The sequence below is a fragment of the Stylophora pistillata genome, chromosome 8, assembly GCF_964205215.1.
Source record: "Stylophora pistillata chromosome 8, jaStyPist1.2, whole genome shotgun sequence".
Taxonomy (NCBI): Eukaryota; Metazoa; Cnidaria; class Anthozoa; order Scleractinia; family Pocilloporidae; genus Stylophora; species Stylophora pistillata.
The window spans coordinates 18,688,130-18,709,043 of NC_142526.1; the positions used below are offsets into that span (position 1 = coordinate 18,688,130).

Sequence of the window (20,914 nt, forward strand, 5' to 3'; positions counted from 1 at the left end):
AGTACCGCAGCAAATAAAAAAATGCACCCCAGACAAAAAATACTGCAGCAAATAAAATATGCAACGCAAACAAAAAAAAGAAAAGAAAACGCAAACAAAAAAAATTGGAACGCAATGCCAAGGAAGACTGGGTAATAGTTCTTAGTTTCCCGCCAACACTCATTTCATCCTTTGCTTGTTCGCCTTTCCGAAACCATGTTCTGCAGCGAACTTATGACAGTACCATGCTGCTCTAAAAAATCAATAATAACTCTATTTTCATACCCATGATGAAAATAATATTCTATAATCCTACGCAGATCGCTTTCGTCCATAACCAAAAACGAGTTCCAGTTCATGCTGCTTTGGCGGGAAACTACGAACTATTACCCAGTCTTCCTTGGCGTTGCGTTCCAACTTTTTTTGTTTGCGTTTTCTTTTTTTTGTTTGCGTTGCATATTTTATTTGCTGCAGTACTTTTTGTTTGCGTTGCATTTTTTTATTTGCTGCGGTCCTTTTTTTCTTTACGTTTTGATTTTTTTTGTTTTCCGCAGTATATTTTTATTTGCTGCAGTATATTTTTTATTTACTGCAGTATATTTTCTATTTGCTGCAGTATATTTTTTATTTGCTGCAGTATATTTTTTGTTTGCGTTGAGACTTCTGGGCCACCGTACATAGAGATAGTTAAAAGTGAAAATATTAAAAATAAATTCTCTTCTTAAAACCAGGATTAAAAAAAAACCGATTAAATCAAGTGAAATCGGTAAAATAACGACACCAGGAGCAAGCAACACACGTATGGAATAAGGTAAGCCATTTTTATTTAATATTTTCACTTTTAACTATCTCTATGGCTATCTTGTAGAAAATCCCATACAAATCGATATGCAAATTGTGTTCCTCGTGTGCTTCTCAAAGAGAGCTTGGGCCGCCTGTGATACAGTAGAGTAACAGTCAACGCAAAATCTACCAAATCACCCAAATTCGCCATTTAGAACCACAGAAACCACAATACACGGCAAGTGAGGTAGGTTTACATTTATTTTGAGCCTTAACATAGACATTCCTCGATATAAGTTTACGATATTACGACTCTTCAATATTCTCCCATACATTTCTTTATATTTCGAACAAACGACCAGACACGCCGCTTGTGTGAGCCCCCTGTGGTTACGATTACGTCCGACTGACACCCTTAGCAGAATGTTCAGAAAGTTCCAGAGTGTTCTATGATCAAAACATCTCTCGACGACAGCCGGATCTGTTGCTTTCGATCTCGATTTCAACACGAACACGAGCATAATGTTTGTTGGCTATCTGTTGCTTGTCATAAACGATACAACGACATGCCTGAAGGAGACAAAGTTTTTACAAAAAGATGCGTCGGTGAGGCGAATCCGCCGATGCGCAATAATTACTTTTACAGAGATTAGTTTTACTCAGTTACTGAAATATTCTCAGATTGATTCAACCCACTTTTACGCTTAAGAAAACAAAATCGTTATGTTAGGAAATCTTTTTTCGGCTTTAACTCAGGGCACCGCACAAAATAGGGTTAGGTGGCGCGCTCTAGTTGAGGACCTATGCACTAGGAACGAAGAGGAATAATGAAGAATTCTATTAAATACATTTGACAAAGCGTGTTGGTACCGTTTCATGACGGCAGAGTACAGTTGTCAAATGTCTTACAGCACCACGTCTTAATTTCATTTTGACTCCCTGTAATCAACTAAGAAAGTTCAATTTCATAAACTTTTTGGCGATATCTTGCAGAAATTCGCGTGAAGCACCTTAATAGCCAGGGTTCTTTGTCGACCTTAGTTTTGCTATCCATTTAGGTTTAGCTGGCCGAGGAGCGGGTATTTTGGGCTCTTTTGATAAATTAAGGCAAGTTTGGAATTGTATGTGAGTGAATTTCCCAAATCTCTTCTTCCCAAATCTCTTCTTTGGCCTTCATTTTGTTGACGTATTGATCATGAACTTTCGTGATGCTACAAGATTAGTTATGATTAACGGATGGAGAACAAAAAAGGGAATTTAATAGTGTTTCTGAGAAGGCTAATCCTCTTTAAAATAGGCCATTCGCCAAAACACGTCAAGAGCCTAATCATACCATGGTGATCACACTTTACCAATGCAAAAGATTGTCTGTATCATAATTTGTCATTACTCTATCTAAACATTTTTAGCTCATTCCTATTTCACTTTTGAATTCGAAAACTGTCAAGTAAAATCGTGCGTTAAAGATGTAAAAACCACCCAACGACACACCACTAGTTGCATCAGGAACTGAAGGGACACGAATAGCCACCACCAAGCCATTTCCGGTTGCGAAAAATTGTCTCACGTATTTCTTCATCAATCGGACTAAAGTGGATCGCTTGTCCTCAACAGCGAGTAGCTACAGCTATTATCCCTTGAAAGGAGACGAATTAAAATAATATGGTATTTGATGTTTTTCATTCGACAGCAAAGGAACGTTCAAAGTTTGAAATGCACGTGCAGAGCCGTTTTTGCCCTTAAGTCTTTCGCCTCGTCGCGTTCTTCGAATGTTGGCGGCACCGTTGTGACGTAAGTCGCCGCAGGATTTCCACGTGAGAGATTTTCCTAAGGGGACGTGTTTTTTTAGTTCAAGTGTTCAAATGGTACTTGTTTTTCAAACAAACGGCGTTCGGCAGGATCATAAGTCAAGGCCCGAATGAGAAGCTTTTGATGATTTAGAAATAGATTTGTACATTTTAGACAATCCTCAGCGATCTAGAGGTTTGAAGAGGTCAGTACACATGAACGAGTATCACATTGAAGCGATAGAAGGCGACTGCTGTGAACTGATCCTTTCAGGGTTGTCAGGACTTGCCGAAAAAAATAAGTAAAAGGAAAACGTCGCACTGAAGCAATGGAGAACTTAACAGAAGATAGGAACTATGTGGCAACAAAGAAATTAATCTGTACTTCTGGTCTTGGGGCAGCGGCCAGTCATAAAATATTGTCTTTGACCTTGACACTTCCTCTATCCATCACTGCAATTTTGGGAAATATTTTGATCATCGTTGCTCTCCGAAAGGTACCCTCCCTTCATCCGCCCTCAAAACTTTTGCTCGGCTGCTTGGCGTGCACAGATTTGGGCGTGGGCCTCATTTCACATCCTCTTCTAAATGGTCTTTTTATGTCTCCAGAGCACTGGATAGGTTGCGACGCCTTCTGGATCCTTTTCAATACCACAGGTTTTGTGTTCGCTGGTGTATCTTTGTTAGCCATGACTGCGATAAGTGTAGACAGGCTTCTTGCTTTGTTGCTGGGGCTAAGATACAGACAGATAGTAACTGCGTGCCGAGTAAAAGTCCTTATTGCTACTCTTTGGCTTTTCAGTACTTCAATCGCAATGATAACTTTTTACAGTCATCGTCTTGCTTTGAGTATCGCTTGTGCCGCACTTGTCTTGTGCACAGCAATCTCTACTTTCTGCTACATCAAAATTTATCGCACGCTCCGCCTTGCTCAAACACTGGTTCAAGGTCAAGTTTACCCAGGACAACCGAATGGGGAAGGAATTCTGCTAAGCAACGCAAGATACAAAAAGACAGTGTCCACCGCACTGTGGGTACAAATGGCGTTGCTGGCTTGTTATCTCCCTTTTGGTTTGATCTCCGTTTACATGACAATCGCATCACAAACATCGTCAATTATCTTCGCGTGGGCTTTGACAATATCTCTGATGTACTTTAACTCGACTCTAAACCCATTCCTGTACTGATGGAAAATGAGAGAATTAAGACAAGAAGTAAAGAACACGGTCCAACAGTTTTGCTGCCTATCAAGTTAACTGTTTGATGCTGCACGAAGCAATTGAGAGGAGTCATTTCTACGTGTGGATAAAATGTCAGCCTAAACTTGAGTGCCTTTCCGTTTGCCTTACAGTTTAATGGTACTTGTGTATTCGCGAGTTATTCCTTGGTAAATAAAAAAAGAAGAGCAAGGAGAGACTGAATTAAGTAATTACTCGTAACAACCTCTAACCAATTACTCTTAGGAACATCAAGAGCACGTCGGTACAATTCACATATCCCTCGAATATCAAAATCTAGACAAGCTTTCCGAAGCATACTTCTTAAACCTTTTAATCCCTGAGGGACCAGCATCTAATTTCTCCTTGCAGCAGTACAGCTGAATCATCCTTTAAGATCATAAGAATAAAGGGAAATATCACCAAGCTAAGAACTTTTATCGTTAAACAAATTCTCCTTGTTGGTACTAGAGGAAATATAGAGAAGAGATTGGAGAATATGGATACTGATGTTGGGGTGTAGAGGGTTAACTAAATAACGAGGCGTGATTAAAATCTAACTTCTCCCTATAATATCTGTACATAATTCAGCAATCAAGTAATGAGAATATTCAAGCTTATGAGGTAGACGTTGTTACCTAGATCTAACACCAAATTCTCACTACTAATTTCCAAAGAAACGTTTAGTAGTTAGAGGAGAGAATTAACACTGGTTAGTTTTTCACCACGATAGTTTAACTTTTTAAACTGGACACTCATAACTTTTCATTGTGCATTTATTGATCAGAAAAAAAATGCAGAACAAAACGCTTGATATCTTGGTTGGAAAATAGTCGCTAGAAAAGTGATTTAGGGTGAAGAAAATATAATCAGTCATAAAAAAATAGCTTTGTTATTTGGCGTCTTAGACTTCATCCTAAAAATAGGAGATATAACTCTGATATTAAACAATAATTTTGTCTCTTTAAGGGTCAATAAATGATATCATGATATATCGTTTTCCCCATGTTACAGGTAGCCCTTCGTGGTAATGGGTGAGTCTTCCTGGGTGCATGAACGACCAGCCTCTACGAGTTTCTGTAACTTGGCAGTTATACCGCAAAAATCTGCAACCCCCGCCCTGTAAATAAAAAAGTAGAGCTTTGCAGGACGACCAAACTTTGACATTATAAGTCGCCAAAGAGTTCAGTATTACGTAGTTTTTTGTTAGAATTCGGAAATGGTCTGAGTTGTCTTATTTCTGCGTTGCCAAGATGCTGCTTTAGTGGTGCAAAAAAAAAAAAACAACAAAAAAAAAAACCGCGTCACCACGTTCGGAGCCAAACTGAACACTTGTAACAAATGGAAATATCACAAGGAACCCATAGGAAGTAAACTTTTGAAACAACAACACTGTTTGAGGAGCAGGAAAACAAGGGAAATTAAGACGCGAATTCAGGTTTGTTTTTGATTGGTTTAGAGAGAGTGGTGCAATTTTTTCGTGCCAATCACAGGGTGCAAAGAAGCAAATCCAATGTAATCTCGAATATCCTCGGAAATTCATGATGAATAGTGATATTAATAATTGGCGACACAGTGCGAGGCAATTGATCAGTATGGGAACTCGTAAGGTTACTTACAAAAAATTGATAATTCTTACCCCATGGTCTATTCCTGGCCTTGTAAGGGCGATGTTGATCGTGTATGTAGAAGAGTCATGGTGGGGTCTTAGATAGTACTGCCTCTTTGGATCGTATTTTACCACAAAGTTCATGATAGAACGAGCCTGAAGGACAAAATAAAAATGTTTAAGGTACACTATGAAGAAATGTGTAGAGAATAGCAAGGAGAATAAGCAAACTGATCGATGTACGCTGTAAAAGGTTAGAACCATTTTTTTTTACCTCAGAGTGGTACCCCGGATAAAGTCTGGCGTTCACTGGTACAATGTACTCCTTAAGGAAATGAAGCCAATGTCTCTCGTAGCCAATCTGCAGACGAAAAAAGAACAAAAACAAAAATAATATAAATGAAGGTGGGATAAAATCCCCAAGTGTATAATGAACGTTAAAGAAACAATGCATGCGGATTTGTTAACGGCTTCACTTTAGCCGAGCATGGCAAGGGTTTCATTCCCAGCGCTTGTGAACTTTGGCTCCTAATCGAGCTTGTCGGTTTTTTTTTTTCATCTTCCCGAGCTCATCGTCGGTATCGTCGGTTTTAGGCTGACTCTTTCCCTATTTCTGACCATTGCAAAAAACTGGAACCTCTATTAAAGGGGTACCGCTTTTAAGGGCCAAAAACTTTAGTTCCAACGGGAAAAGCTTCCTGCTACCTTCTAAGAAAGCAGCAGTTTTCGGAAAAGACTTTTTTTTGTGACCACCCTCTCTGCGTGTTTCTTTTCCATTTAACGATGGTCATTGTAAAACGGTTGAGCCATGAGCTTCCCGCACCACAAGAAGACAATAGAATTTCGAGAGCTTTCAAGGTCTTGAAGAAGCACTTTCAAAATTCAAGTGTTTTCAAGGGTTTTTTTTTTTAAGAGTTTTCAATGTGTGAACGGGCCCTGGAGAGAACTGGACCAAAGACATGGCCAGGATAAAAGTTGCTTGATGAGGAAAACGAAACTGACTGTGAAGTAGTAATAAGAGTTACGAACCTGGTTCATGTGAATGTCATCTGTTGGTACATTTTCATAACCTCCTGACAGTCGCTTGTCCTAAGAATAATGTGTCATAAAAAAAGGAAAAAAAGTTAATACGGTGACGGATACAAATCTGTTACAAAATGACTTTGAGCACCGAAAAATGTCGGAGACAGGCAGCGGGTGATCACCTCGTGCTTTCCGCCGGACCATTCTCCAAACTGCTCCATTTCCTGCGAAACAAATAAAGGAAAATTAACATTGAAAGTCTACAAATGGTTTCAGATATCATTTACGTGTAACAATTTTATAAATTTAGAGATTAACAATCGAAAACCGTCGGCAACTTTGAAAATTTCTTGTAATAGTTAACAGGTAAAAGGCCATTGTCAATGGATACACCGTTGACGAGTCATTGTCAAAATCATTATAATAATAATAATAATAACAACAATAATTTAATATTTATATTGCGCAAATTAACGTGTCGATATGATCAAATGCGCATCACAACACTGTTCGGGGGACTTTGGCCAGACTGCATCAGCAGTTTACAAACAATCGAAGGAAACTTATTTGAAGATGCCCCCTCCCCCCAATTCCCAGTAAACAGGCCAGACCATGTCACAGTAATCTCGTGAGTGGGTTCTTTAACGTCCCTTGCCTAACCAAATTATCTAATTAATAGATGCAGGAGACGGGACCTACGGTTTATTCGTCCTTATCCTTATAACTATTATTATAGTTATTATTATTATTATTATTATTATTATTATTATTATTATTATTACAAATGCTCTCTAAATTCTGACTACCATTACCTCAATAAGATGCTTGGCGAACGTATCCGACACAAGAGGAAACCAGTACACATCAGGACAGGGCTAAAGATAAACATTCATTTAAAAATTGAAATGTAAGAACTGCATAGGAACACCAACTTTGCCTTCCGTGAAAGGACATTTCCTCTTAAAATAATAAACTAAAACAGAAAGTCTTCTTAGTCTCGTTAGTAAGATCCGCGGAGTAAGGATGACTACTGAGAGCTGCTACTACCGCAGGCAGCCCAAGTGTACATGTACTATGTGTTACTACTAACCTAAAACGATTGGTGGAGAAATCAAACTGCGAAACTTATTGTAAGAGAGCTCTCTGAGCATTTTCCCATCCATTGCCTCTCTAAACTGCTTGTTCACTACTGTAAACTTTTAAGTCTGAACGCCTGCCCCATATCCGTTTCCATAAACATGCCCTGGTCTTGAGCCCCTCGTGAATTATTACATTGCAAAACTTGCGCACTTCACTCTTACTGAAATAAGACTATGTTCATCTATAGCTCCTTCGATAACTGCTTTCTTCATAAAGGCAGGAGATGAAGTAGCCTTGAAGCTGGGCACGCAGGTTAAGCCCTGGTTAAGGTTATCGTATTTTGTTTTTGGGAACAACACAACCTTATTAATGCCTCTGTCCACTCAGGGGATAGCCTGTAAAGCAGGCGTAATTTTGGCGGGCGAGTGCTTAGTATTATCGTGATGGAAATTATAGTTGTGATCTTTGATTTCTACAGCAGCGGAAGGCTGGGGAGAGAAAGAAATTTGTACTGAGGGGGTGAGCGACGGTCAAAAAGAAGGAGAGGTGAGGGGGTAAGGTAATGAATAATAGTCTTTTGGCCTTTTCCCGCCCCATTCTAACTCCAAATCAAAAATGGCCGGTCGAATAAACGATCGCGAGCTTCTCAACGTTAACTCGCTCTAAGAACACGACCGCACTGCCGGTTACCAAAAGGAAGAGGAAGGGCTCACAAAATAACCTGCGATGAACCAGTATACCATGAAGGGATCGAGTCTGGTTTGTTCACCGAGATACCTTTCTGACTGGGAGATGTTAGTTACTAACAAATACACTCTGGATAATGCATAACGTGCTTACCTCCTCAATGGAAACGCTGAGGTTTGAGTTTTGGGAATAGTTTGGATGGATGTATTTCTCCTCCCAATCCTAAAACAAATACACAACCACAAAATCACACCACCTTCAAGTGGAACAACTACAAGTTATCAAAACAGAGTTGTCTCATCGTATTCATCATCACTTCAAATCTTTTTTACAGGGAATGAAAAGAAACTTTCATTTTAAAGGTGATAGAGTATTTCTCATGCACACCACAACATTTCCATCTCTTTTGAATCAAAAACGGAGACGCAATCAATTCTGAAGACACCCGAGTAACTTCCAAGCGTTTTAAAAATTCTAAAGATGTCCACAGCAATCAATTTCAAAGAAGCTTCTTTCTTAGATTGCTTTGGATTAATTTCACTTACAACTGTAAGTTTCTATTTAGTATATAAAGTTGCGTGATTATAAAAACGGATGTAATAAAGAGGCAATTAATTGAACTCTTGTGTCATGCATTTTTGTTCCAAGATCATACGGTCTAATAATTTAACCCTCTACACCCTAACATCAGTATCGATATCCTCCAAACTCTTTTCTAAACATTTCCATTGGTACTGACAAGGAGAATTTGTTTAACAATCGGAACTTCTCGCGTCGGTGATCATTTCCTTAATTCTCATGATCTTAATGGATGATTCAGTAGTATTACTGTATGGAGAAGTTAACTGCTCGTCACGGTTACAGTTTTAAGGGTTAAAAATAGCAAAGGTTCGTGAGTTCAATTACCATTATAAGGAAATAAGACTTTATCCTCATAGAGCCTGACTAGTGGAGTAGCCCCAGGTAGGGATACAAAAAATGAATGAACGCTTACCACTTTGTTATCAAACAACTCCCACAGGTCATTGTGCATGTGATCTGTGGGGTAGTTCTCTGTCTCTAACAACCGGCCAAATTCATGTACGTTGGTGGCATACATGAAAATTCCCTAAAGGAAACACAACACAATAACTACCTTTATCAGAATTTTTCACTCATGTGGAGCTCTATACTGGAACTTTCAAAAGAAAACATAATTTTGAAAATTTGACGCGAGCATACAACCTGTAGCTCTTCAATATTTTGAGACCAATCAAATGGACTCTTACAGTTTCAGAAGGGTCCTCTACTTGCAGACAATTTTATCTGTAAAGATATGTTGCTGTGCTACACTGTTGCTATGTAACATCATGAGCATGTGATTGCTGACTCATTAGTGTTTCACTCACATTTTCCCTGAGAAATTTGCTCATAGCCATATCAGGATCAAACTCTGAAGGTCCATAACTTCCATGAATCTCCCTTAATACTTCTTTCTTGATTAAATAAACACTTGAGATGAAGACAGAATTCCACACACCCCTGAGGAAAAATGACATTAGCTTGGATCCAGTTAAAATCAGAAAGAGGACAGATCAAGATCTAACAAGATAAAATTATCATTACTTACATCTAATTCAACCTTTTCACTCAAAGATCTAACTATCAATTCTCTCCTCTGCCTGCCCACCATTTCTGATCACTTTAGTGCTGAGAATTTTGTGTTCAATCACGACTTAAACTGTGTCCCCTTGAATATGATCATTTTGTCCAATCACCTTTTTGATCAGAGATATATTGATATTACAGCAAAAAAGTAGTTTAACCTTTAACTCCCAGAAGTGATTAACATGAAACTTTTCCCTTTTATAATCATACATTATCCAGCAAACAGGTACTGAGGATACTCAAAATCATCAGTTAGAAGTCGTTGTCTTGATCTAACACCAAATTCTCCTAACTAATTTTCAAGGAAATATGTAGCAAGTTGAGGGAAGAATTAACAATCAGATCTCAGGGATTAAAGAGTTAAGTCTGTACTTGAGCCAAGTGGCCCATGCAGCCATCAGAGGTTATCTAGGTTTCCAGAGCATAAAGCAACTTGGAGCAATGCTACTTCCCCCACTCCCCCCTGGATGAGATACCAGCCCATCCCAAAGTTACCCTACCTGCATTTTATCAGGCTTCCCTGAAAATTCACTGGTACCCATTCCTACTCCTGGGTGGAAAGAGGCACTGTGAGAGTCAAGTGTTTTTCCTATAAACACATCACATTGACCTAGCCAAGTCTTGAACCCGGACATCCTGGACATCTCACCACAAAGTCCAGCACACTAACCATAATGGAACACCGCATCTCCCACTGACTTTGTAATAAGGAGGAAGTGAAAGGATCAAAGCATAAGAGATACACTGCACTTACTTTCTTTGCCTCTGGACAAGTGCAAGGTAGTCGCGTGACCTGGCATAGAATCCATCACTTCCCAATGCACCCCAAAAGTTTGACCATAGCTTGCCATGTTTTGATACAATAGGAGCTAAAACAGGCCTTAAATATAAAAGAAATAGCTTAATTAAAATCAGTGCAAAAGGCATTACTAAAATATAATAATGACATCCATGGTCACATTTTGGGCATTGCATTGCTAAGGTGAGAAAAATGAGTTGCATTTGATAGTACCATTGGTGTAAAGGAAATAAGACAACCAGATTTTTTTAACTGACCGGTTTTGTTCGATGAGAATCTTCAGTGTATTCTTGTTAGTAAGAACAACAGTACCATCAACTGTGAACAGATAGTCACACTTCTTTTCCTCACACATCTCACTGATTGAATACAATAAAAGAAAACTCATAATTAGACATTGCAATTATTCAGAGATTAAAGTGAAAATTCTCTATCATAATAGTTTACAAACACTTTCCTATTTGTTAGTTAAGAGAATCTAACATCAGCAGCCCTACAGGTTTCCCTTTGGATACTGAAGTAATCATGGTAGCCTTTTACTCTCAACTCCTCCCTAGTAATTCCCCTTACTGTCCGCTGTACAATTCTAATGATGCTAGGTCAAATAATTTGTCCAGGATCAACAAATATCCCTAATAATATTATTGATATTTTTCTTTATTACATCCATTTTGAAATCACTGGTGGTCCCTGTAATCTGATTGGATCTAATTGGTGTGATTTATTTGCGAATCGCACCATTTTTTGCTCTAAATCACATCATTTTATGCTTGACTGAGTTTTTGACACATGATGTCAAAGTCTTTCTGCTTTGCATACAAAATAAGATGTAAAAGCATTTCCGGTTTGGCTTTTTATTTAAAAACCAGCTCAGTACTGCATCAATAAAATATTTGAATTGACCAAGTCCTGTATTTGGATGTAATTAAGTGGTAATTGAACCGTGTGTCGTGCAATTTTGGTCTGAAATCATACTTGTGATTTCAAATCAAACTCGCGCTGCTCCCTTGTTCAATTTTGAAATCACGCATATGATTTCAGCCCAAATTGCACTCCACTCAGTTCAATTACCATTATTTATTCACATCACTTTTACGCTTGATATTGTAATCATTTGATACTGCAAGGAGAAATGCTCCCTAAAGGTCACTCATGGTTGACCCTTCAACTCACAATATTTGATTGTTATTTCTCTCTGATTGTTTCTCTCTCCCCTCTAGCTGCTACACATTTTCTTGTACATTGATAATGAGAATTTGGTGTTATATTATCAAGATAACAACTTCCATCCGATAAGTTTGAATTTGCTCATTGTCTGTTTGCTGGATAATGTATGGGTACCACTTCTGGGAGTTGAGGGTTTGGGTTCTTCAGAAGTCAACTCGTGCATTAGTCTATTTTTGCAAAAATAAGTAATGACACATACATGGCACGATTCCTGGCTTGATATTCAACCACATTATCTTCAGGTTGCAGTACAGTAACAGAGTTGAACTGCTTCTTGATCTTGTCTGTAAGCCACTCTCCAATTTGTGACTTATGATATGGAACCTAGAAAAAAAGATAAATACATTAAAGTTCCATGGATGAAGACCAGTATAATTTACGTGTCCAGAAATATTTCTTACAGTATTCACGCTGTTATATTTATTTAACAACAATACACAAAACATAAAATGAAATACATGGCATAGACACTGATGTCTATGATGCCTGTGATAATGACAATGATGGTAATGGAGAAAGAATATACACAGTACACAGAATGTAACTATAATGATAGTAATGATTAGGATAATAAATTTAAATGACAACCCCCATAACTGGGCTATTCAGGATAAGTGCCAACACAAAATCATTATAAGAATCAAAGAAAGACATTTCCAATAAATAACATAACACAAAATCTCAATACTTACTGTATTGTGAATAAATAGGTCAATACGTTTCTTGGGATACTCTAGCTGCATCATTCTGTTTAGAAACTCTGGTATAAAAGGTGTCGGCTTCTCCACAAAAAAGCCCATCAGGATTTTAGGATACTCCTCTTTCTGGAAGTAAGAATATACATGTACATGTTCAATATGAGTGCTGAAGTCAAAAGGTCACCAGAGTAAGACAATGTCCGAATGGTAAAATTACACGTAGGTACATATAATCTTATGAGACATTTTGGTGTGTATTATCGCTGAGTCTTTTTACAAGTTGTGCTGTATTTTGACAATTAAAGCCTGTAGGATGAGTCAAAGTATAAACTATTCAGTAAATACTCCACAATATACTACACTATACTACACTATTTGGTATCCAAGTGCTTTATTTGAAGCATATTTCTTATAGCACATTTCTTATAGGGCAGAACAAGCAAAGCTGATAGAGAAGCAAAGCACCTGCAGCTGAGTGGTTGAACAGGGTTGTTTTTTTAACAGTACAAAGTAACCAACTGTCCAAATATTGTATGATATTTGTATTTGATTTGCATGTTCTTTCTACTCTACTGAGAGCACCTGGATATTAAATGCACATTGTGTGACTTTTTTTGGGCTAAATGATAAAATAACTGGCTCAAGGTCATAATGTAAGTGTTAGATCCATGTGCTATGAGTGAGGGCCAACCCAACCAACCCAAGTCATTACATACTTAATCCCATCACCATTATGTCCTTAAAATTGAGGTTTTCTTTGAACAGGAAGAGGAAGTGATTACCTACAAAATTACCAACTGGACAATTAAAAAAAGTGTGCCAATCAGATGGCTTTGAGACACACCAACAATGCTGCAATCTGATTGGTGCGAGCAACACACTACTCTTTACACTAACATAGAGTTATTTTTTAATTTTTTTATTTTTAAAAATAACTCAAAAGGCAATACTCCAGGCAATATTTTCAAAGATCTATAGGAAGCTTTCAAGGCTGCTAAACAAAGAGAACACACCTTAAGACTATCTAAAGATATTCTATCCTCAGAGCAAGCTGTGCATCCATCCTTGAAATTCCATTTATCAGGCAAGTAGTTATCCAGATAGTTTAGAAACAACTGAAATACAAAATAAATAAATAAATAAATAACGACTCAGCCTTACCATTTCTAGACTAACTCTATACATAGCAATGTATATAAGTAAAACCTGTCTGATAAGTGGTATCTTCTTGACCTTCTACCCAGTCATAAATTATGTTAAACAGAGAAATGAGAATAGAGATATTGGTCTTTTAACATCAGCCCAAGTGGATGTCAGTATAGAAAGCCAAATGAAATCCAGTGTACTCTGTAATTTTTGTCCATGCTGGTTGATTTTTAAAGGCAACATGAGAATGAGTCTTTATCCTCGCCTGCTGATCAGACACAAGTTTGGCAAGTACCTTACTGGGACCATTGCCATGGGCAACCAGTGGTTCTGTTCCATATTCCTTGTTCACCAGCCAAGCCTTGTCATCACTGAACTTGATTTCTACTTCATCTGACAAAGAAGGATAAATTTACATCACTCTAATTCTGATATGACCAACCAGGGAGTCCTGGGTTCCTCCAAAGCCCAGACGCCCCAGATGCCCCAGATGAGCTACTTGCATTTACAGCTGTATGTATATGCACAGTTCTCATTCTGTTTTTGTTATAGCTTTAGAAGGCTGGGTACTCCAGATTTTGCAGGAATGAGTCTTGCGGCACATGCCAACTCCTCCTAAGAACAAATAATGTGCTTTTAGAAAATTACAGGACCAGATTGTTCAAAGGTGGGTTAAGATAACCCAGCGTTAGTGTAAAAGTTGATTTCAGATCTGAAAGCTCTAAAAGAAAACTTAGTTTAATTCCACTTGTCTACAATTTGATGATTGAATACTCTGAAAAGTATTGGAAATTTTTTCCCAAAACAGCTCTTGAATAGAGAAATATAGAAACCTGGATTAAAATTTAACCCTGGGTTAGTGCTAATAGGCCTTTGAACAACTGGACCATCTTTAACCATTTCCAGATGAAATATTAATACTGCATGCACTGTTCCAGAGTTGTAAGAGTTCTTGATGAAATAAATCCTCAAAAATTGTTCATTTCAATTTATAAAATCAAAGCTCCATAGATTAACAAGAATCATAGTAAATAATTGTGTACCTTCTGCTCCGTTCAAATTCATGAAGATCTCTGCTTTATTGTCAAGCCTCAGTTTCAACTGATCCTGCAAAACAAGATAACACTCACTCTTTAAAGGTAAAAAAGAGCAGACTACACTGCTTACCATAAGGAATTGTATTAGCCAGACCTTTCTGCTTTAAGTTTTGGGCCAAAAATCACAGGTGTGGCTTATAGACAATATTATTTCTTGGTAACCACACATTTAAATGACTGTGTGGTTACCAAGCAACTGTTTTGCATTTTTTTACAAGAGTGCTCTTTTGGAGTTTGTTTTCCCAAAATCATGATTGAAAGTTGGGGGTGTGGCTTCTACATAAATGTGGCGTATACAAGAGTTTTTATGGTACTCTGTTTCCTCAAATACATGGTTTACATGTAAGTGCCCATACTCTAATAAGCACCCTCCCCATAGGCCAGAATATCAAACAAGCACCCCTTTCAAATCAGCACTCCCCCCTCCTCATTCAGTTTCTTGAATAGTAGGGATAAAATAGAAACCTGTTTCTATTTCCACTTTATTGACATCTTTTTAAGCTTCAATCACAGCAGAATCAGTATTATAGTTAATATTTTCTTAATAAGGTCCCCCCTCGATTAAGTGCCCTCCTTCTTGGTGCCCCCCCTCCTTTTAGCTGAATTTTCAAATTGGCACCTGGGTGCTTATTCAAGAAAATATGGTATACATCTTGAAAAATTTCAATTGGCCTTGATTAGCACTCCATGCAGTATGGTCTTTAACATTGACTGGTGGGCATGGAGATCATGGTTGTTAACATTACAAGAAGAAAAAAATCATCTACATGTGAGTAAATGAGTAAGAGTATTCGATATTGCAGGTAAAAGGTTGTTGTACAAGTAACTTCCTCCCTCATAATACCAGTATTTGAATTCTTTAAAGATAAGAATAAATGATTGTGTAAAAAGCCATCCTTCTTGGTGTAGAAAATGATTCAGAAATATATTCACTCACCCTTTTCTGCTTGTCCAGAAATATCTTGGTGTAATACAGTTGATCATCTTCTACATCCTCAATGACATGATCAGTTACAACCTGGTGGAATACTGGTGCATAGCCAATAAAACCTATAAAACAAAAAGACATGCTAAATTGTAGCAAGAAACTCAACACCACACCATTGATGATTTCAAATGAAAATTACACAACTGGTTGGAATGTGGTTTGTAAGCAATGGATGTGAGTAAACAAAACTAGATAACCACAATAATATTATATAAGAGATAGATTCATGGTAGCCAGGGGACAGTTGCCCCACAAAGGGGTAAGAATGCAATAAATCTGGTAAAATTAATCAAGAAAAACTGACTTCAAAACAGTGTAATACCTCCTGAACAAAGATATTTCTTTCCATGCATAACCTCTGGGTATTGGTCCTGCAAAATAGGAATATTCCATGCTCCTCATTAGAGAGCAACTCCCTTTGGTTCTCTCTCTCTCTCCGTGTAAAAAATAAAATGTTTATCTAATGATGTTTATGGATGAATTTCACAGGTGATTTAAAGATTATAGTGTGAGAGAGTGAGGAAAATTAAAAATAATAAACAGAAATGTAAAGAAAAGATAAATGCAATAGTGAGGGGCAAAAAGGACATAAGTAGAAGAGAAAGTAAAGAAAGACAGGGGAAGAAAAATGAGGGAAATCAGGATTATTTGAGAACAGAGAAGAAAATATCACAGAGGCACACCCAAAAGAGGGGCAAGACAGAGTTTTTCAAGGAAATAGATGAGAACCCAGCATTAATTTTCATTTCACATGTTAAATCAGTCTGTTCTTTGGGATTTTTAAGCTTGAATCACCCAAGTGGAGAAGGGTGTCCCTTGTCAGATGTGGCATATTTTTTTTTTACTCTGGCTTTCCAACAGAAATGCCCAAGTTGAAATTTTGGCTTTTTTTTTGTTTTTTTTTGTTCAGTGGCAAATCGCAGTCAAGTCCTTATCGTGCATGTGCGATGTTTTGACTCTAATTAACGCATGCACAACATTTTGAGTGATGAGTGTATGGCATGGTGTAATAGCCAAAGAAGAGAAGTTCTTGCCATGCAAAATCAGCACAGATACAGTGTATTATACACTCAGAGTGCCTACAAAATATGTAGACAGCTTTGCGGTAGACCCACACTTAAAAAATGGTTCTAGTTTTCAATAAACTTCAATGAATAAAGAAGGAAAGGGAATGAAAGGAAAAGCAAGGAAAAAATTGAAGATAAGACTATAAACACTGTCCATGCATTGTACATAACTTATTGCTAAGATTATGAAAAATTGAAATTACTTTGAGCCATCTGTCTGGCCAGCAGAATCCTTCAGCAGAAAAGACCATGTTAGCTTTAAAGTCCAGAAACTTCCTCAAGAATTCTTCAGGTTTGGCAAGTAAAATCACATCATAACTTTGAAAATAAAAGAAAAATAATAATGCTAAAACAACAGTCCAATTTATTTCAAATGTAAAAAGCAACATAGTATAACTGTAATTAACAGACAAACTACATCAAAGGACTTCTAAAGTGCCTACTTTTAGCTTAATGACATAAATTTATAGAAAGAAATTAAAAAATTATCAGATGACTCACCTATCCACAAACATAAGGACTAGATTACTGTCATTCTTGTAAAGTTCTGTCTCCTTCTTTAGGATGTTTATTTTATGACCTCCTCCTGGATAATTCTTCACATCCCCACCTCGCCATTCTTCTCCCATTCCAAGGACCTAGGAACAAACACACACACTATGTCTTGGTATCAAATATATACATAATCATGATGGGCATTGCACTGCTAGTATGGCCACTACATATAAAGTATATGCCATGTTGGGGGTTCCAGAACTCTGAAGGACTTGTGTCCTGTTCTATTTTTCCTTTCTTTTTTTAATTTCTAATTTTACGCTTTGCTTTCATTTTTCACTATTCATGAAAGCTGTTGCCACGGCAATATCTATCTTTATTCTTTGAAATACAGATCAGAGGATCAGTTCAGTATATTATCAATGAAAGCCCTGCGGTCTTAGGAACTCAAAGACCCATTCTTTTCATCTTGGTTTCAGTCCCAAAGAGCAAATAGGAACAACCTTTCTTCCTGTTCAATGCAAAACCAGTCTATTTCTGGGTAACCTGCATGTACAGCTTTAATTTGTCACCAGGTTTCCTAGATAGTTCCCCTTAAACCCTTTGCACTTCTGGTTACAAAGGACATTGTGTGAACTACATGTAAATATGTTACCCAAAAACACCATATCAGGCAGGGCTTTATTTTGCTCACCATGATGAGTATAAAAAAAAATTTGCAATTAAGTTTTCTTCAAAGCTTGTCAAATTAGCAATCTGTGTTCTACAGTCAAGTACCAACTTATAAAATCAATGTCAAACTTAGTTGACACACCATGTTTAAAAATTTCCATTTATGTGAAGAATAACAGCCCCGTTTCTACCACACACTAAATCATTGACAGACCCCCTCCCCCCACTCAACCTTGGCTACAAGGTCATGGAATCACAACTTATAGAACTCTGTTCTTGGGGTAGAGGGGTTGAAATGGTTAACTTAACAAGGGCAAAAGGGATAAAATTGAAGTTATAGGGGGTTGAAAAGATCAGTGTATCAACAATTTTGTCACTGATTGTTGCTATAATTTTTGCATTCTTGGAATGTCATGATCTCCTGTTAAGTGAACTAAAAATTTGCAGAAAAATGTTACTATTAATGCTCTATTGTTGTCCCTTCCTTCTCAGTTGTGTGAGTGTTTGGTCTTGAGATCTCCCATGAGCCCTGGGTTATAAATGGTTGTGAACCACTGTTGACTGAGATTTTGTTTCTGGCAACATTCTTTTTTACTTTTGGACATCAATTGATAACTTTGGAAAACCTCAAGTAAGGAGCACTGCAGTGACCTTCCTTACATATCAAAGATATCCTCACAACCCAACCAGAGTATCCTCCAAGTGATTCGAAAAATTGAAAAAAGTTTGGGAGATACTTTGATATTTGACTGACTTGACATTTATGACAATCTAACACAGGTAAACCACCCTTATATGTGAGGGAATTCTGAAAGATTTCTGTATAACCCCATACCAATCAAAAACAAAGCTGTAGTCCCAAAGAAAGTCTGTTGTTTTACCTCTGCTTTCCTTTATCCAAGAATTGAATGCATAATGAAGTGTGGGGTTATACGGAAATCTTGCTGGGAATTCTTCAGATAGCCCAAGGTAAGAGGATAAAGTGTTTAGAACGAAGCATAAATTCAAACAACATTCTTCTCCAGTAGTTTTCTATATTTGATAGACTTTACCTTAATTGACATTCATTTGAAAACAAGAAAGTGTCCCACACAAAGTTATTCGTTTAGCAATAACTTGAGACATCTCAGGTAAATTTTCGGCAAAACCCAAACACCTATGCATCAAAGATGTGCCAGGATCGTGCAAATTCTCACGTCCACTTCGCTGATACAGCAGATTCTTTCATTGAAACAACGCTCAGTTTTAAAAAGATCAAGGGCTCTTTCATAACATGAAATTTGATCGGTTTTTCCCTGTCGACGTGGACGTCTACAAAGTAGAGACGTGAAAAGCGGCCGTAGACTTTAGGATCTTTATATTCAACAGGTTGTTTATTAGACGTGTGGAAAAAATTAGCACTGTTAAAAAAAGGATACATTTTCATGTCGTACTTCCGTCAATAATAACTGGTAAAGATTTTTGAGAATCGAAAATAATAAAAACATTGCGCTTTCAGCATGAGTGGGACTTACAAAAGCCACAACTTTTCTAAAAAATGTGTAGCAAGGTTAGCTACTGATATTTCTCCCTGGAAATTACAGAGTTTTGAGAGAGTCAAATCACCCTCTGTTTTAGAGAGACGAATGAATATTTACACACTCACTGCAAAAGCATAACAAAAACACGTGTGAAATTTACATGTTGAAGATTTATGCATGGTCACGAATTTGTCTAAGACACAGCGATCAAGGAAGATCAAAGACGCACAACACAGGTTAAATGGCTCCGTACCAAATGTCATTTTAAAATAGGAATATAAAATTCCAACAAGTCACGAGTTGATGTTGTCAAATCAGTAACATAACTGTGATCTCGTAACAACATTTACAAATCAGACGGAGAAGAGAAGGGATTTGTAGGACTTGGTTCTGATCTCCCACCCAGCGAATCACAAGATGGAAAGACGCATGAATAATTTAAAAATACCTTCACATCGATGTTTTTAACCTTGGCAGATCTCATGAATCTTTTATAGCCATCTGTTTCATCCGTTGCTACAGTTATAGCAAGAAGTCTCAGCCCATCTGATCCTGTCAAGAGCCAAAAAAAATTTCACCGTCTGATCTCTCCACCAAATGGAATACTGCGATTCCCATGATATAAAATCTTACCTTGTTCTGCACTGTGAATATCTGTTATAAGCACAGCCGAGACGAAAAAGAGAAGACAGTTAAGACAACCAAGCGTCTTCATTTCGCTCCCCCTTCATGCACAGCAACTGTGCTAACCGAACGTTCCAACGCTCTTTTACATTTCTGATCACGTGACTAAGCGATGGATTCCTCAATAGGGTGGGCAACAGCTCTTCCGCTTGGTCACCTCTGCAATGGGTGCGAAAGCTCGAAAGATGTCAATTTAAATTTCTCGCAAACTTTAATAAAGTAGTTTGAAACATGCACCCATAAAATTTTTCAAAACTCAATGGTGACTGGGCGGTTTTGACTAAGAAGATTTTCTTATTCTGTAAACACTGCAATAATTCAAGAGACTTATTAATCACCAGGAGGCCATCAAAAACTCATAGAATGAAACAGTGTATAAGCCATAGCTATGGTAGTTGCCTAACTATAATGACTACGGTATAAAATGCGAATTTAAATGATTGAAAAACCTTCAGGAATTGCTTAGGTTAAAACCATAAAATAATGTTGGAATTCCAAAACAAGTAAATTTTGAAATGCAATGTACATGACTACCTAATCCAACTGATTAACAATTTTGCAGTACTTTCCTTTCAGTTGCTGGGCATTGTTATAGCATTATTATTTTTCTCCTTCCTTAGCTTCTTTTAGCATTTTTGTTTGGGGGAGGGGCAGTGAGGGAAGTTTTGAGAAAGAGAAGGCTCCTTAAGGCATCTGCAAAAGTGTAGGG

The 20,914-nt window shown here is 37.5% G+C and overlaps 1 protein-coding gene and 1 pseudogene across 2 annotated transcripts; one reads left to right on the plus strand and one right to left on the minus strand.

Moving 5' to 3' along the window:
• The first annotated feature begins 1,575 nt into the window (after positions 1-1,575).
• Positions 1,576-4,758, plus strand: LOC148725330 (trace amine-associated receptor 9-like; annotated as a pseudogene). Its single transcript, XR_015990546.1, has 2 exons — positions 1,576-1,869; positions 2,453-4,758. The product of XR_015990546.1 is annotated as a trace amine-associated receptor 9-like (transcript).
• LOC111329220 (multifunctional procollagen lysine hydroxylase and glycosyltransferase LH3) lies at positions 4,525-20,816 on the minus strand. Its single transcript, XM_022933851.2, has 22 exons — positions 20,155-20,816; positions 19,970-20,073; positions 17,336-17,472; positions 17,038-17,152; positions 16,090-16,138; positions 15,717-15,829; positions 14,726-14,789; positions 13,978-14,075; positions 13,550-13,651; positions 12,531-12,662; positions 12,038-12,162; positions 10,869-10,970; positions 10,567-10,692; positions 9,554-9,686; positions 9,160-9,273; positions 8,319-8,387; positions 7,211-7,273; positions 6,581-6,622; positions 6,405-6,464; positions 5,650-5,736; positions 5,406-5,531; positions 4,525-4,886 (listed from the first exon to the last, which is right to left on the minus strand). Exons 1-22 carry the CDS (start codon positions 20,234-20,236, stop codon positions 4,731-4,733), a joined length of 2,199 nt encoding a protein of 732 aa, XP_022789586.2. The 5' UTR covers positions 20,237-20,816; the 3' UTR covers positions 4,525-4,730.
• Between the last annotated feature and the right edge of the window lie 98 nt (positions 20,817-20,914).

What these genes read in the sequence shown, in the direction of transcription:
- LOC111329220 (XM_022933851.2), bottom strand. Translation starts at nt 20,236, where the DNA reads ATGAAGACGCTTGGTTGTCTTAACTGTCTTCTCTTTTTCGTCTCGGCT. An exon ending in GTCCTTATGTTTGTGGATAG is followed by an intron (nt 17,153 to 17,335) that starts GTGAGTCATCTG and finishes TTATTTTCAAAG; the next exon opens with TTATGATGTGATTTTACTTG. An exon ending in ATGACATTCACATGAACCAG is followed by an intron (nt 5,737 to 6,404) that starts GTTCGTAACTCT and finishes TTTCGTCTGCAG; the next exon opens with ATTGGCTACGAGAGACATTG.